Source organism: Martes martes (genome assembly GCF_963455335.1).
Source record: "Martes martes genome assembly, chromosome: 1".
In the NCBI taxonomy this organism is placed as follows: domain Eukaryota; kingdom Metazoa; phylum Chordata; class Mammalia; order Carnivora; family Mustelidae; genus Martes; species Martes martes.
Genome location: NC_137888.1, coordinates 120,696,774 through 120,714,679, shown reverse-complemented (window position 1 = coordinate 120,714,679; position 17,906 = coordinate 120,696,774). Strand labels below are relative to the sequence as shown.

Below are 17,906 nucleotides of genomic sequence, written 5' to 3'. Positions count from 1 at the left end.
ACTGAATTCATTTATTAGTTTTAATAGTTTTTCTAGTGGATCCCTTAGAGATTTTTACATACAAGACTATGTCATCTATATAGAGATAGCTTTACTTCTTCCTTTTCAATATGGATGCCTTTTATTTCTTTTTCTTGACTGATTGCTGGGATTTGAAGCTCCAGTATAATGTTGACTAGAAGTAGTGAGAACAGACATTCTCCTGGTGGGGAAAGTAATCAGTTTTTTATCATTATGTATGTTAGCTGTGGGTTTTTCATAGATGCCATTTATTTTTTTCTTACTTTATTTGAATTCAATTAATTAACAGGTAGTATATCATTAGTTTCAGATGTAGAGTTCAATTATTCATCAATTGCATATAACACCCAGTGCTCGTTATATCATATGCCCTCCTTAATGCCCATAGTCAGTTAGTAGGTTAAGTTTCCTTCTATTCTTAGTTTGTTGAGGTTTTTGTTTGTTTTTTACCATGAAAGGGGGTTGAGTTTTGTTAAATGCTTGTTCTATGTCTATTGAGAGACTTATGTGGTTTTTGTCCTTTATCCTATTGATATGGTATATTACCTTAATTAATGTCCAGATGATAAAACAACCTAGTGATAGTTTTCCAGGGCTGCTGTAACCAGGTTCCACAAGTAGAGTGGCTTAAAAATAGGAGTTTATTGTTTTACAGTCATGAAAGCAAGGAGTCCAAGACCAATGTGTTGGTCCTTCTGAGGGCTGTGAAGAAGAATATTTCCCATGCTTTTCCCTTACTTCTAGTGGTCTTCTGGTAACATTTGGTATTCCTTGATATGTAGAAGAATCACCCCAATCTCTGCATTCATCTTCATATGGAATTCTTCTTATATGCTTATCTGTGTCCAGTTTTCTTCTTTTTTTACCAAGATACTGGTTATATTGGATTAGAGCCCACCCTAATGCCCCCATTTTAACACAACTAATTATATCTGCAACAACTCTATATCCAAATAAGGTCACATTCTCAGTTAGGACTCAGTTAGGGTTAGGACTTCAACATATGAGTTTAAAGGAGACACAACGCAACCCATAACACTTGTATTCCTGGTGTTATCCCACTAATCATTTGTTCTGTCTTTTGTGTGCTACTCAAGATTGAAGTCTTATATATTGTTTCTGAATGCCCAGATCTAATAATCATTTGGAGTAGAGATCATAAATTGGAGCCCGGGGGCCCAGTTTTTTCCATAGTCCTGCTTTGTTTGGCCTGCACACTACTGACAAAAGTAATGATAATCATTAGTAATTGACAATACTTAAAATTCAGGAGATTTCACCTAAGAAGCTAGATTCTTAACATTTCTTAAAAACAAAATCAGAAGATTTAATAACAGGTATTACCATGTCAGTTGGCTGAGGCTGTACTGACTTTACACTTTAGATGGGGCCTGTGCTATCCACTTCACCACAGCTCCCATCATTTCCACTCAGCCTGCTTCATTTACTTAATTATCTGCCCATGGCTATTTGAGTATGTGACCTTGATTTAGAAGCTCAGGTCATGGTCTTTCCTTAGCCTAAGAAAATGCAAACATATGCCCGTGTATTGTTCACAATATCAACTGATAAATCAACTATTTTGAACCAATGGCCCTATGACTCAGAGAATCAAGGACATTTGGATACTAGAGACTTTTGATTTCAAGACTTTTGATCTTGATTTTTTTTTTTAAGATTTTGTTTATTTATTTGAGAGAGAAAGAGAGAACATGAGAGGGGAGAGGTCAGTGGGAGAAGCAGACTTCCTGCTGAGCAGGAAGCCCGATGTGGGACTCCATCCCGGGACTCTAGGATCATGACCGGAGCCGAAGACAGTCGCTTAACCAACTGAGCCACCCAGGCGTCCCTGATCTTGATGTTTTAACTGTCATTTTAATCATATTATATTTTAGATATTACACCTACTACCTAATAATGGTTTCACTTTAAGAAATACATACAATTTTAGAGTTTTTATCCAGTTCATAACAAATATTAGTAGATATAACCTATATAAAATAAAACCAACCATAGCTAGAAACCTGCATAGTAAAAGTATTTCTAGACAAAGAAATAAAGATTAAATAGTCATGTATATTTGGTAAGATTAGTAACAAAAAAAATTGACCCCGAAAGAGTACTTTTTGACTAAAATTCTGCAGAAAAACTGCCTTTTTGACATAATTTAAATGTGTAAGATTTGAGTTCAGAAATGATGACCAATAAATAGAATTTAAAATAGCAGGCAGTATTTGATATAGATTTTTAAAAATTGATCAACAAAATCTTTAATGTAATGTTTACCAAGAAAATAATTCATTTTGATAAAAGTAATTTTAGTAAAATAATGGAAAATGTTCAAAACACTTTGTACTTAACATAGAAAACTGGACAAGGAGTTAAACTTTTCTCAAGAATAAAGCTTTCTGGTGGTGTCTGGGTAGCTCAGTTGTTAAGCATCTGCCTTCAGCTCAGATCCTGGAATCCAGCCCCACATTGGGCTCCCTGCTCAGCAGGAAGCCTGCTTCTCCCTCTCCCACTCCCCCTGCTTATGTTTCCTCTCTCACTGTGTTTCTCTCTGTCAAATAAATAAAAGAAATCTTTAAAAAAAAAAAAAAAGAAGAATGTGCTTTCTGAAAATTCATTGTGTTTGTATAATTCAGATGCCATTTTATATTTAAAATGTTGGCCAGGATCAGAATACCTGTAGGTCAAAAGGTGGAAATCCAAACAACAACAATATCAAAATATTCTGCCATTTAGGGACTCTGTCAATAATGGTATCTGACTGACTGAACCCAGGTAAGTGAGTGCGGTGTTACCAAAAGGAATTTCAAAAAACTGAAATTTATAGAATTTGCTGAGTCTCTTGAAGGATGAAAATACAAAGAGGGGATGGGTATAAGATCATAGAATGCTGTAGATCAGAAATATTTACTTGAGACTGCTGATGAACCCCTTTCTTCTTTTCCTCACTAAGCGCACCAGTCAGGATCCTCAGGCCTGGAAGATGGAAGACATGCCTACCACCAAACTCTCCATTGCATGGCAGCTACCACAGTACGCCCTGGTTACAGCTGGGGAGGTCATGTTCTCTGTCACAGGACTTGAGTTTTCCTATTCTCAGGTAGGTTTTTGCAAGTGAAAAGTGGAGGCAGATATATTGCTTGGAGAAGGATGAATTTTAATCATAACACTGCTTTAAATAGTATGTGATCCTGGCCAAGACCTCTATATTTTTTTGGCCTTAGATTTTTTATATATGACCCTGAAGAGGGAGTCATCTTGACTCCCAGGATCATGACAGTGCAGCATAGTAACTGATGCTGTTTGGGATCTAGGAAATGGTACTTTAAGAATAAGGACTGAGGAGTCAAATTACCCATGTTCAAATTTTGATTGTACAACTTATCGTGTAAAACTTGAGCAAGTTAATTATCTCTCTAATGCTATTTTTCTTTATGTGTAAAGTAAGAATACTGATAGAATTGATCTCTTAGGGTATAATGAAGATTATGTGATATAATGAATTGAAGTATTCAATTAAGAGGTCCATCTTATTATTACTGTTCACATTACTATCACCCCTTAAATCAACATGATAGCTAAAGTTGGAGGAGGAGGAGTTCAAATTTAGAAACTTTTGTGGGAAAAGTTTTCTGGATAGATGCTTGAGTCATAGGGTGGTTTGGGGAGATTGTTTACTCACAAACCTGTGTCCTCTTTAGGCTCCCACTAGTATGAAATCTGTACTTCAGGCAGCCTGGTTGTTGACGGTCGCAGTTGGGAATATCATCGTGCTTGTTGTGGCACAGTTCAGTGGTCTAGTACAGGTATGGATCTGATGAAGCAGGAGTTTGTGTTTACCCAAGATTTCCCCTCCAAGTTCCTTTCCTCCCTCTTCCTCCATCCCTTTGCCTCCCACATTCTTCACTCAGTGCTGTGTGTAAGATGGCTAAGATATAAACAGACTTTGCAAGGAGAATGGACATGTAAGAACAGCAATAATGGCCGCCATAGACCATATGAGGAGAGGCCAGTGAAGCCATTCTTCTTTTAACAAACCTCTGCCTATGTTGGTGACCCTGAGTCAGTTTGTTCCATAGTCCTCATCCTATGAAGATCCATTTAAAGTTTCTTCATATTCTTCTCTTATATTTATTTCTTCCTGCAGTGGGCTGAATTCATTTTGTTTTCCTGTCTCCTGCTGGTGGTCTGCCTGATCTTCTCCATCATGGGCTACTATTATGTTCCTATAAAGCCAGAGGATTTACAGGAGCCAGCAGATAAGCAGATTCCCTATGCCCAAGGGAACATGATCAACCTGGAGACCAAGAAGACAAAGCTCTGATGGCTCCCTGGACTCTTCCCAGACCCCAGTTCTGGGATTTGGTCGTGGTTATCAACCATCCTAAGGCATTTTTTTCTCCTACTTGTTAGTAACATCATATCTGAGCAGAGCTCCTCCACTTTTCTCTCATGATAGAGGCAGTTCTAGGACTGGATATTCCAGTACATTAAAGAGCAAGTCCCCTGAGACTCTTTATCTTCCCATCAGTTACTTAACTCTGTAAACATTGTATAGTATTCCTGAAGAAGGCCTAGCATCTCTAAATGGCCATTAAAAGCACAAATGTGTAATTGAATTAGTTTCTGGGATTATGTAAAGTTATATGGGAATCCCTTTACTTGCCATTTAGAACCGATGACTCCACATTTTTAGGGATTGATTCAGGGATAAAACTGCAGAATAACAGAAATGGTATTTCAGGTTTCTTCATAAGCAACATAACTGCACTGTTCACCAGGACCTCAAGAATTGGTATTTATGGTACGATCTGGTACAGGGCCTGGCCTCTCACCTACCCAGGTTTGATAAGACCATAGTAAATTTTTCAGTCCAGGTGGTAGGAAACAAATGACATTTTATTAATACACAGAAGAAATACATCTTTCTGATAATTACAGTATTTTATCTACTAACCCAAACCCCCCTTTCTTCAGACTAATAGATTTTTGGAAACCAAATTAAATGTGGTAAGCATAGTTCTGGAAAATAAGAACATGTATAAATTGTAGAAATTCTGTTGAGTCTTCTTTAGTGCACATTTTTCATAGGGACTACATACAATGTTTCAGCTGAATTATGCCTTTCTAAGGACAGTTATATGGGCACTAATTATAATTTTCCAACCATGCATTTTCAGTGTTGTTGGGTCAGCTTTTTCTTATTATTACATCATTTCTTGTTTATTATAACAGATGTTTAATAACAACAATATTTTTATGAATCCAACTTCCTTTTTTAATTATTATCCTCTTTAGCCTCAAAGTAGTTGGTCTGTTGTTTTTTTTTTTTAAGATTTTATTTATGTATTTGACAGACAGAGATCACAAGTAGGCAGAGAGGCAGGCAGAGAGAGAGGGGGAAGCAGGCGCCCCACTGAGTAGAGAGCCCAATGCGGGGCTCGATCCCAGGACCCTGAGATCATGACCTGACCCGAAGGCAGAGGCTCAACCCACTGAGCCACCCAGGTGCCCCAGTTGGTCTGTTTTTGATAAGTTTTTCTGTTTTACTTTTACCATAAATTTAATTTCTTTTTCCAAGTTTTTATTTTACCTCCAGTTAATTAACATAAAGCATAATATTAGTATTATTTTCTCTTTTTGTTTTTGATAGGCAGAAAATTATATTCATTCCTGGCTTATGCTCAGTTGAAATGCCAGAAATCCTCTATAGAAGAAGGAATAAAAAGATTTAGAGAGTGGGGTGCCTGGGTGGCTCTGTCAGTTGGTTTCAGCTTAGGTCATGGTCTCAGAGTCGTGGGATCGAGCTCAGCATCAGGCTCCCTGGCAGTGAGGAGTCTGCTGGAGATTCCTTCATTGGCCCCTTCCCCCCTTCTCACTCACATGCTCTCTCTCTCTCTCTGAAGTAAATGAATGAATCTTTAAAAGAAAAAAAAAAAAAAGATTTAGGGAGATAAGTATGTTAGAGTGGATCTCTCATGTACTACCAACTCAGCCATCCCAGCCCTGAGGACATGCCAGTCACAATAACATTGAGAAATGCATTAATGAAGGTAGTACCAAAATATTTGAAAAGCACCAGAGCGGCTGGCTTCTGTAGGTCAGAGACAAAGGTGGCAAATACTGATATTGAAATGGGTTCTATGATTTCAATAAGGAATATGACATCTCAGGGTGGCAGAGACTAGTAAGTAGCGCCAAATTATCAGAAGAACAACTTGGGCTGGTTACTTTAGTAGACAGAAGTGCTGGTGGGACAGTCATAATGGTTCGATTCACAGGAATATTTGGAATTAAATAATTGATTATAGGGTCCCTAGTGCTGAAATAGGGAGGTCATCATGTTTACCTAGGCAAAGAAAATCTATGGAGTAAAGGCCCTTTGGTGGGCATTTATATAGGACACAAACATTCTAATACCCTGAATTCATTCTGAGAGATCCCTTCGCATACCTTTTTCTCCAGACCAGCTCGTTATCAATTCTCTAAAGATTTTATTTATTTATTTGAGAGCGAGAGAGTGAGTGAGAGGTTGAGAGAACACATTGTGGGAGGGTCAGAGGGAGAAGCAGATGCCTTGAAAAGTCCAGGAGGACCCTGGGATCATGACATGAGCAGAAGGCAGACACTTAACCAACTGAGCCACCCAGGTACTCTCAGTTCTCATATTGTTCCTTTCATGTCCCTGACTGTGCTGCCAAATCATTAGCCTTCTATTCATGTATTACTATAGAGCTTCTCCTTAGGCCAGCTTTCCTTTGGACTAAATGAGCAATGAGATGTCACACTTAGGGTTCTGCCCACTGGATGGAATTACCTTTCTTTTTTTGCAGGGTCACAAACTTGGTGGGGCTGCTGCATTGCAGAAGTCATCACCAACTGTCATGCAAAACCCTCTGCAAAATAGACTCAGATTTTTTCTGGCCATCAAGAGCACTGCATGTGGCTAAAGTCAAGAATGAGAGCAGGATAGCAGCTCAATGGGAATAGACACACCAGGATTAAGAGCCTCCAGCTCATCCAATTTACAATTGCTCAAGCCCACTCCCAAATATACCCACGATAAAGGAGTATTGCTGGAAATGGCTGATTCTATGGCTTGGTAGATAAAACACTCAATTCATGTGGGGCAACGGTGATCCATAGTCAAATGAGTATTCAGTTTCCACCATAGCCCAATAGCAAGCCAAGAGCTTTTTGCTCCAAAACTATGGGCCTCTATGCTGAATCTCCTCTCAGAACTTTCCCAGAGATCACACCGCATTTGATCATAGATATGTTGCAAGCCACTGGGCTCACTGGGCATAAATAGGATGACCATATAATCTATCATCCAAACTAGGACAATCTTGAAAATGAAAGGAGGCTGTAGTCATAAATACACTGGGACAATAGGCATAAATTAAAACTAATCTGAGATGTATAGTCATTCAGTCATACCAGCCAAGTGATTAATTTGTTTGCTTTGTATCCTTGATCAGTCAGAGTGCACACTGAAAGGAATTCAGGAAATTTTGACACAGAACTCTCAATTCTAAAATATCCTGGATTAGTGGAGTAGGTCATTGAATTTCAAGGTAAGATATCTTCAAGTATCTAGGCAGAAAAAAAGAAATAGTTCTCAAACATTAGTAGGCATGAGGAACATCTGGATGGTTTTTAAAAACATTTCTGGACTCTATACCAAAGTTCCTAATTCAGTAGCCATAAAATGGGGTTTGGTAATTTGCATTTTAACAAATTCCCATATGATGTTGATGCTACCGATCTGGGACCATATTTTAAGAGCCAATGATCTACAGAGAAGAGAAAAAATATTCCCACAGACCATCTTCAGTCTTTTCCACATCAGAATTCAATACCAAATGATAATGGGGCAACTGCTACAGTATTCTAAAGAAAAAATTATACCAAGATGTGGTTGAAATTGTAGGGGCCTGACAGCTTTTATAAACATGAACAGACTCAAGTAAAATTGCCTTTATGAGAACCTCCTGCAAAAGCTATGCAATGATGAAGTCCTGATAAGAAAAGATGAATAAAAATAACTTGGGAATGGAGAACCTGCATTAAATAAAAAACCAATACTAATTATGAGAATTATGATTGTAAAATAAATGTTAAAATGATAAAATATACATTTATCTAAACAAACTAATATATCTCATCTATAAGAAATAAAATATGTAAATTTGAGGTTCTTTTTTTTTAAAGATTTTATTTATTTATTAGAAGGAGAGCTCGAGCAGTAGGTAGAGGTGGTGAGGAGGGAAGGACTGGCTAGTTCATATCTTTTTTTTTTATTAACATATAATATATTATTTGCTTCAGGCGTACAGGTCTGTGATTCATCAGTCTTGCACAATTCACAGCACTCACCATAGCACATACCCTCCCCAATGTCCATAACCCAGTCACCCTATCCCTCCCCGGCAGCAACCCTCAGTTTGTTTCCTGAGATTAAGAGTCTCTTATGGCGGTCGGTGGGCTCCCTGCTGCACAACCCCAACCACATTCTCTGTCTAGGTAGTGGAACCCGTGGACTTGGAAACTTCAGAATGGTTCGTGCTAAGAGCTGGACCCTGAAGAAGCACTTTGAAGGCAGTCCTACTCACAGCAACTTCGAGCTGAAGACAGTTGAACTCCCATCCTTAAAAAATGGAGAGGTCCTGCTGGAAGCTTTGTTCCTTACTGTGGATCCTTATATGAGAGTGGCGTCCAAAAAATTGAAGGAGGGTGATGTGATGATGGGGCACCAAGTGGCCAGAGTTGTGGAAAGTAAAAACTCAGCCTTCCCAGCGGGAGCTCTGGTAGTGGCTCTTTCAGGCTGGACAATGCACTCTATTTCTGATGGGAAAGATCTGGAAAAGCTACCCGCAGAGTGGCCGGACACCATCCCAGTGTCTTTGGCTCTGGGAACAGTGGGCATGACAGGGCTAACAGCCTACTTTGGCCTACTTGACATCTGTGGTGTGAAGGGTGGAGAAACAGTGATGGTTAATGCAGCAGCAGGAGCAGTGGGCTCTGTGGTGGGGCAGATAGCTAAGCTCAAGGGCTGCAAAGTTGTTGGAGCAGCAGGGTCTGATGAAAAGGTTGCCTACCTTAAAAAGCTTGGGTATGATGTTGCCTTTAACTACAAAACAGTAGTCTTTAGAAGAAACTTTGAAAAAAGCCTCTCCTGATGGTTATGATTGTTATTTTGATAATGTAGGTGGAGAGTTTTCAAACATTGTTATTCCCCAGATGAAGAAATTTGGAAGAATTGCTATATGTGGGGCCATCTCTACGTACAATAGTACTCGCCCGCTTCCCCCAGGCCCACCCCCAGAGAATGTTATCTATCAGGAGCTCCGCATGGAAGGGTTCATCGTCACCCGCTGGCAAGGAGAGGTCCGCCAGAAGGCTCTGAAAGACTTGCTGCAGTGGGTCCTGGAGGGTAAAATCCAATACCATGAATACATCACTGAAGGATTTGAAAACATGCCAGCTGCATTTATGGGAATGCTGAAAGGAGATAATTTGGGAAAAACAATAGTGAAAGCATGAAAAAATGACACATGGAATCTAGCATTTGGATGATTAATTTCTTTTTAACCATTTAGTAAAAATGTGTATTACCTTCATTATCTAAGAAACAGTCATTGTGATGAGGTTGATCTACCTAATAAAACACATTTAACTGGTAAAAAAAAAAAAAAAAAAAGAGTCTCTTATGGCTAGTTCATGTCTTGATGTAGCTGAACTTAAAATGAACTTTGTCCTCCATGAAATTACCCCCAAGAAGCATAACATTTTACTCAACAGAATTGAGACCAGAGCTGGTTTTGATTTTTAAGATGCCTGTATCTTTGTATCCTTTTTGTAGAAGTTGAAAAATAACTTTGAATAAAAATTTTATCTTCTTTGGGTTTTTAAAAATAAATATAACTGGGAACTTTGTTTACTTTGACAACAAAACTAAATCAAGAGGTGAGCAGAGATTACAGGGAATGTGAGAGTGGTTAGCATTTGAAACCTGGGGTTTTAAAGCACAATGACTCCAACTACTCAACATTTTCCTTTGTCTTTTTCCATAATCTGATAGGGCTTTCAAAACCTGGGGTTTTAAAGCACAATGATTTCCAACTGCTCAACATTTTCCTTTGTCTTTTTTCAAAATCCAGGAGGGCTCTTTTCAAAAATAAAATCTCTTCAAATGAAATATTTGAAGTTTAACAATTCTTCCAGTTTTGTTTCAATTTCCCTTTTTCTGTTAGAAAAGAAAAAATTTTTAAATTAAAATTATCATTCATATGAACACATTTTAAAAGGATTTCTATCACTCATTGTATATCAGAAAACACATTTTGTAATGACGTTTGACCTACTGTAGTTAAGATTTTTATTAAGATATGGTATATATCATAGAATTCACGCATTATAAGCATACAATTTCATGATTTTTAGTAAGTTTACAAAATTGTGCAACCATCACCACAATCCAATTTTAGAACATTTCCGTCACCCCAGGAAGAAACCTCCTGTCCATTTGCAGTCAATTCCTGTTCCAACCCCAGTCCTAGGCAACCACTAACTTACTTACTGTCTGTACAGATTTGCCTTTTCTGGCATTTCATATAAATGGGAATAATATGATATGTGGTCTTTTGTATCTGGCTTCTTTCACTTAACATAACATTTTTGAAGTTCATCCATGTTGTAGTATTCATCAGTGTTTTGTTTTTCTTTATTACTGAATAGAATTCCTTTGTATAGCTATACCACATTTTGTTCATCTGTTCACCAGTTGATGGAAATCTGGATTTTTTCTACTTTTTTTGTTATTATAAATAAGGCTTCTATGAACATTTATATATATTTTTATGTAGATAAATTCTCTTGGGTAATAATGGAGTGGAATTTCTGGGTTGTATGGTAAATTTATGTTTAATATGCATTTTTAATTGCCAAAAGTCTTTAAAGCAGCCACATCATTTCACATTTCCATCAGCAACTATGAAGGTTTCCATTTTTCCACATTTATGCTACCACTTATTATTGTCTGTCTCTTTCCTTATTGTCATTCTAGTGGGTATGAAGTGGTGTCTCACTGTGGTTTTAATTTGTAGTGATAGTATTATTATGATAGTAATGATGGTAATATTATTTAGAACATCTTTTCTTGTGCTCATTAACCATTTTTATGTTTTCCTTTGTGAAATCTCTATTCAAACCTTGTCTATTTTAAAAAATTTTGTCATTTGTCTTATTTAGTTGTAAGATTTCTTTATAGATTATGGTTATAAGTATTTTTATCAAGGATTTGTGAATATATTCTCTAAGTTTGTGGTTTGTATTTCTATTTCCTTAATGGTGTCTTTTGAAGTACAAAACTTAAATTTTGATGAAGTCCAATTTATAATTATTTTCTTTTAAGGATTATGCTATTGGTGTCATACTAAGAACTCTTTACTTAATCCAAGGACATAAAGGTTTTCTTCTCTCTTTTTCTCTAAATGTTTTACAGTTTTAACTCTTACATTTAGACTATTATGCATTTTGAATTAATTATTTACATATGTATGAGGGTTCTAAATCCATCTTTTTACATGTGGCTATCTAAATGACCTAGCATCATTTGTAGAAAAGACAATCCTTCCCTCACAGAATTGCCTAAAAAGCTTTGTAAAAAATCAATTTACCATAAATGTAAAGATTTATTTCTGGACTCTTAATTCTTTTTTTTTTTTTTTTAAGATTTTATTTATTTATTTGACAGACAGAGATCACAAGCAGGCAGAGAAGCAGAGAGAGAGGAGGAAGCAGGCTCCATGCTGAGCAGAGAGCCCAATGCGGGGCTGGATCCCAGGACCTGGGATCATGACCTGAGCCAAAGGCAGAGGCCTTAACCCACTGAGCCACCCAGGCGCCCCTGGACTCTTAATTCTGTTCCACTGATCAATATGTCTATACTACGTCAGTACCACACTCTCTTAACTATTATAGCTTTATAGTACATTTTAAAATTGGAAAGAATAAGTCCTCCAATTTCATTTTTCAAGATTGTTTTTACTATGCTGGGAACAGGCTTATGTATAGGGACCAACTCCCACTTGTTCATGGTGTATAATTATTTTTGTATATTTAAATATTTAGTAACATTCTGTTAAGGATTTTTACATCTAAGTTCAGGAAGAATGTTTGTTCATAGTTTTCTCTTTTTTTGTAATGACTTGCGATGGTTTTGTGCTATCTTCCTTAAATGAGCGGGGAGTATGTCGTCCTCTTCTGGAAGAAATTGTATAAAGTTAGTGTTAATTATACTTCTAAAGTTGTGCTAGACTTCTCCAGTAAGACTGTCTTGGTCTGGAGATTTCATTTCAGAGAGCTTTTCATTAAAAATCCGGTTTCCTGAGGTGGCAGCGCTTGTGGTGACTGAGCGGAGCCCAGTGACAGGATGTTGGTGTTGGTAAAAGGAGACCCGCATATCCCATATTAGTTTGCCAGCTAAAAAAACTGCTGGTGCCAGGAAAGATTCAACATTCTCTGTGCTGGAAACTTTGGACCAAAACCAGTTACGACTATCTCAAGACTTTGGCCCATGATATTCAGATTGTAAGAAGAGGCTTTGATGAGAATCTGAATTATCTAGAAAGAAAGTTGTAACTGCTGGGCAGTTCAACATTGGTTTGCTCCATGGGCATCAAGTTATTCCATGGGAAGATATGGGCATCAGGTTATTCCATGGGGAGATATGGACATCAAGTCATTCCATAGGAGATATAGCCAGCTTAAGCCCTGTTACAGAGGTAGTTCGATGTGGACACTCTTATCTCATATGCACAGATTTGAAGCATTTGAGCATTAAAAAATTTTTACATTAACCCAGTTTCCTCCATCAGAGTATATAATGTTTTGGAAACAAACATTATTCCTTCATTTGTGTTGAGAGATATCCAGGCTTCTACAGTTGTCACTTACCTATATCAGTAAACTGGACATGATGTGAAAGTAGAACAAATTGAATATAAAAAAATCTTAAAGCCAAAAAAATTCAATTTCCTTAATGGCTATAGAACTTTTGAGATGATTTATTACATCTTAGTTGAATTTTGGCTGTTTGTGGTTTTCAGGGAATTATTTCATTTCTTCTAAGGCACCATACTTATGAGCATAAAGTTATAGGTAGTACTCTCATTATTTATTTATAATTATTGCTTAATAACTATATGATAATTATTTGTGTTTATTATTTATTTTATACTTTTGTATTTACTTTATACTGGCTGCAGTATCTGGAATGATATTTCCTATTTCATCCTGATTATTGATAATATGTATTTTGTTTTTGTCCATCTTAATGGAGGTTTATCAATTTTATTGATATTTTTGAAGAACAAGCTTCCTGTTTCTTGAGTTATTTGGTAATGTTTTCTTTCTTTCTTTTTTTTTTAAAGATTTTATTTATTTATCTGTCAGAGAGAGAGCCAGCGAGCACAGGCAGACAAAGTGGCAGGCAGAGCACAGGCAGACAAAGCGGCAGGTAGAGGCAGAGGGAGAAGCAGGCTCCCTGCTGAGCAAGGAGCCTGATGTGGGACTCCGTCCCAGGTCACTGGGATCATGACCTGAGCTGAAGGCAGCTGCTTAACCAACTGCGCCACCCAGGCATCCCGGTAATGTTTTATATTTGCAGTTTTATTTTCTGTTCTTATATTAGTTCATACCTTTGTTTGCTTTGGGTTTGTTTTGCTCTTTCTCTAGTTTATTGAATTAAGAACTTAGATTACAGAAATTGACACCTTTCCCCATTTTAAATGTAAACATTTAGTGTTATAAATTTCCCTCTCAGTACTGATTTAGCTGGATACTACATATTTTGATATGTTGTGTTTTCATTTTTATTTAGTTCTATGTACTTTTTAAACTCCCTTTGAGACTTCCTTTTTGTCCATAATTTAGAAGTGTGTTTGCTTAGTTTCCAAGTGTTTCAAGAATTTCCTGTTGTCTTTGTTATAGATTTCCAGTTTGATTCCATTATAGTCAGAGCACACATTCTGTATGATTTCAATTCTTCTACTTTGTTTCTCTTCTATAACCCTTAGTTTGTTTCCTGGTTTGTGCCATGGTTTGTCTCCCTCTCATTTCTTCCCATTCAGTTTTCCTTCCCTTCCCCTATGGTCCTCCAAGCTATTCCTTCTGTTCCTCATATGATTGAAACCATACGATAATTGTCTTTGCTTGACTTATTTCACTTAGCATAATCCCCTCCAGTTCCACCATGTTGATATAAATGGTAGGTATTCATCCTTTCTGATGGCTGAGTAATACTTTTGAGTTTTTCTCTCTGTATAATTTTCTTTTTTTTTTTAAGATTTTATTTATTTATTTGACAGACAGAGATCACAAGTAGGCAGAGAGGCAGGCAGAGAGAGAGGAGGAAGCAGGCCTCCCGCTGAGCAGAGAGCCCGATGCAGGGCTGGATCCCAGGACCCTGAGATCATGACCTGAGCCGAAAGCAGAGGCTTTAACCCACTGAGCCACCCAGGCGCCCCAGTCTCTGTATAATTTTCATGGTGGTTGCTGTGGGTGCTAATTATAACGATGTCCTGATATCAACATTTACCACTTCAGATGAGGTATAGAAACTTCACTTCCATTTAGGTCTCTTTACCTTTCCCACCTTTAAATATCATTGTTTTGAGTATTAGTATTATAATTTTTGTTTCAATATGATTTATAAAATTCATAAGGAAATGTACTATTGTATGGACTCATATTTCTGTTCTTTCTATTGTTTCTTCTTGATTCCTGATGCTGTTCAGTTTCCTTCTCTTATCATTTCCTTTCTGCTTGGAGAACTTCCGTCTTTTCACAGTAGGTCTGCTAGTCACAGAATCTTAACTTTCACTCATCTATGAATGTCTTTATTTTCCCTTCATTCCCGAAAAATAGCTTTTCCAGATAGAGAACTATGGTTAACACTTTTCTTTCAGCACTTAAAAAATGTCTGCCTTTTCCATCTTCATGGTTTTACATAACAAATCCATTTAAATTGGTGTTTCCTACAGAGAAAGCCTTATTTCTCTCTGGCTCCTTTCAAGAGTTTTTGTCTTTTTTTTTTTTCTTTTAAAGATTTTATTTATTTATTTGACAGACAGAGATCACAAGTAGGCAGAGAGGCAGGCAGAGAGAGAGGGGGAAGCAGGCTCCCCGCTGCGCGGAGAGCCCGATGCGGGGCTGGATCCCAGGACACCGGGATCATGACCTGAGCCGAAGGCAGAGGCCTCAACCCACTGAGCCACCCAGGCGCCCCTTTTGTCCTTTTTTTAAAAGTTTAATTATGATGTATCTTGTCATGGATCCTTTAGGTTTATCCTGTTTGGGTTCATTTAGCTTTTAGGTTCATTCAATCTCTAAGTTGGTGTCTTTCATCAAATACGGGAAGTTCCCAGCCATTATTTCTTCAAATACTCATTCATCCCTACTTTTCTCCTCTACTATCTGGGACTCCAGTGATATTAGATATTCTGTTGTAGTCTTACAGGTCCCTGAGACTCTGTTCATTTTTTCCAGTTTCTTTTCTATTGTTCAAATTGAGTGAATTCTATTGTTCTGTCCTCACATTCACTGATCGTAGCCTCCCATTTCCACTCTTCTGTTGAGCTCATCTTGTGAGTGAGTTTTTAATTTCTGAGCTTTGTATTTTTCAGTTTTATAATTCCCTTTTCTTTTTTGCATAATTATTTCTTTTTTGAGATTTTCTATTTCTTAAGAGAATTGTAATTGATTGTTGTAGCATTTTTATATCTGCCTTCAAATTCTTATCAGATGATTCCAACATCTGATTCATACCAGGTTGGCATCAGGTGATTTCGTTTTTCATTCAAGTTGTGATTTTCTTGGTTCTTGGTTTGTATCCTGGTCATTTTGTCTATTATGTTAGGATACTCTGAATCCTATTTTAATATTTTATTTTACAGGAAGTTACACTATTAGGTTCAACATATAAGTTGTCACCTACTTTTGCAGGCCATGATTCCAATGGCAGTTTAATGATTCAGAACATTTGTGATGTTATGTTGGTCTATATGATGTACATGGTGCTGCTAAGGATCACTCTGGTCTCTGTCACTGCTGCCTGAGGTGACAGATGGAATTTCCCCTGGCTGGGTTGCTAGATATCTCTTGGTGAGGAGTATGTAGAAATCTTTCTCTTGGTGTTCCCCTGCTGCCCTAGTTAATCTGGGCCAGGGAGGAGAGTATCAGTTTCATGGAAATAAAGTGGCTTCCATGCTCAGGCTGTTAGCTGTGACAGGTCCTTTTTCCTGGTTTCAAAGTTAGCCCTACTATCTCTGGGGAGTGGAAGAGAGTCTCTGGCCCTTGGGAACAAAGAGCTTTCTCAGCTGGGTTACTTACTTTATCTGAGTCTCTTACTGGTTCTTCCTGCTCACCATAGTACTTCTCCATGGAAGAGTCTCTGGCCTAGCAGGGAAGGAGCATACTTCCCCTGGTCACTTATTTGTGGCAGGGTTCCTAGACAGTCCCCATTGCCCGAGGTTGTCAGAGCGACTCCCACTAAATCCAGGGGGAAGAATGAGCTATTACCTTCTTTTGCTAGGTGGGAAGTTGGAAAATGCCAGCTCTGGGGATCTCTTTTTTTTGGTTGGGGGATTCAAGATACCCTGCCTCTGTGTTATGCCTCACACCCTGAGTTCCCAAACCACCCTGTGTTCTTCTTAGCATCCTTTAGAGTTCTCCTTTGCCTGTTTCTCATGCCATTTCCAGGGTTTATAAAGTTATGCTTAGTGGGAAGGAGCAAGGAAAAAGTCTATACCATCTTGTCCAGACCAGAAGACCCTCACCTACCGAATTTTATGTCTTCTTTATCTGTTAAATTTTTTTATTTTTGTTTCTGTTTTGCTATTTTAGACCCAGTTACATTATAGACATCAAAAATCTGAAAGAAATCTTTGCCTGATGCACACATTTAATCTATTTTCTCTGGCTGGGGAAAAAAATGAATGTGTCAACACAATAGAATCTAAATTGAGAATAAGGCCATATACATAAAGATACTGTTGAGGCGTGTGCGCGCGCGCACACACACACACACCCCCCTCCTTTCAGACCATCTCCTTCCAATCTGCTCAAGAAGCATCTCTACATCAAGCACAGATGGATTCATGAAACCGCCAAAGGGACTGGAGAAAATGGGAGGGAGTAGTAGAGTTTACTATAGAGAGGGCATAGTCTTCTCCTCCTGGGGTTCTCTCAGTGGCCAGACCTACCTCAATGCCTCTGCTTGGGAAATCTCAACTCTACAAGGCTGAGTGGTGCCAGGAGAAAGTTGACTCCAAACTATCCAAGTCCAAGGTAACTCCAAACTATCCAAGAAGAGCCAAACTGGCTCTTCTCTGAGCTTTAGTAGGGAAGAAAACTCAGTCAAGTGCACCAAAGTAAGTATTAATTTGGGACAGAATCCTTAGGCCAGTACATTTTCTTTCTAATTTATTTATATACTATGTTGTTCCCAAGAAGCATTTAAAGTGATTTTAGTGGATAAATAATATGTAAGGATATATAAATTAGATGTAGCCGCCCCCCCCCCCAAAAAAAAGGAGGAGGTGGAGGAGAAAACAAGGGAGAGAGATAAGTTTGGTACATAACTGGTTCTTAGTGATCTTCCACACTTGCCTAAATAACCCATGAGAGTATTTCCTGTACCATCTCCAACTTGACCCTCAGGAGCACTCAGGACTGGGCAAGGGTACAGCAAGGTGGACTCCTAAAATGGAGGTATGTTATAGAGATAAAGACAAGTTCCCGTGGAAATTTCCGTATTCAATAAATTTCCTGTACCTGCAACATGTTTGATTTCTTCTTAAAGATTCCTGAGT

General features: G+C 37.9%; 2 protein-coding genes across 3 annotated transcripts in view; both read left to right on the top strand.

Moving 5' to 3' along the window:
• The window catches only part of SLC15A2 (solute carrier family 15 member 2), a gene marked incomplete at both ends in the record, with an annotated part of 31,893 nt that extends 27,539 nt beyond the window's left edge, over positions 1–4,354 (top strand). For both annotated transcript variants that reach the window (XM_080817448.1, XM_080817449.1), the window contains 3 exons: positions 2,984–3,130; positions 3,732–3,836; positions 4,178–4,354. In XM_080817448.1, coding sequence (XP_080673574.1) covers positions 2,984–3,130; positions 3,732–3,836; positions 4,178–4,354 — 429 coding nt within the window. The remainder of the gene's footprint in view (positions 1–2,983; positions 3,131–3,731; positions 3,837–4,177) is intronic.
• A 4,193-nt stretch (positions 4,355–8,547) lies between these two features.
• LOC308354048 (prostaglandin reductase 1-like) lies at positions 8,548–9,576 on the top strand (the record flags this gene model as incomplete). Its single annotated transcript, XM_080821265.1, is given in 2 exon segments — positions 8,548–9,175; positions 9,177–9,576. Coding segments are annotated over 2 exon segments (987 nt in total). The 5' UTR covers positions 8,548–8,588.
• Positions 9,577–17,906: the final 8,330 nt, after the last annotated feature.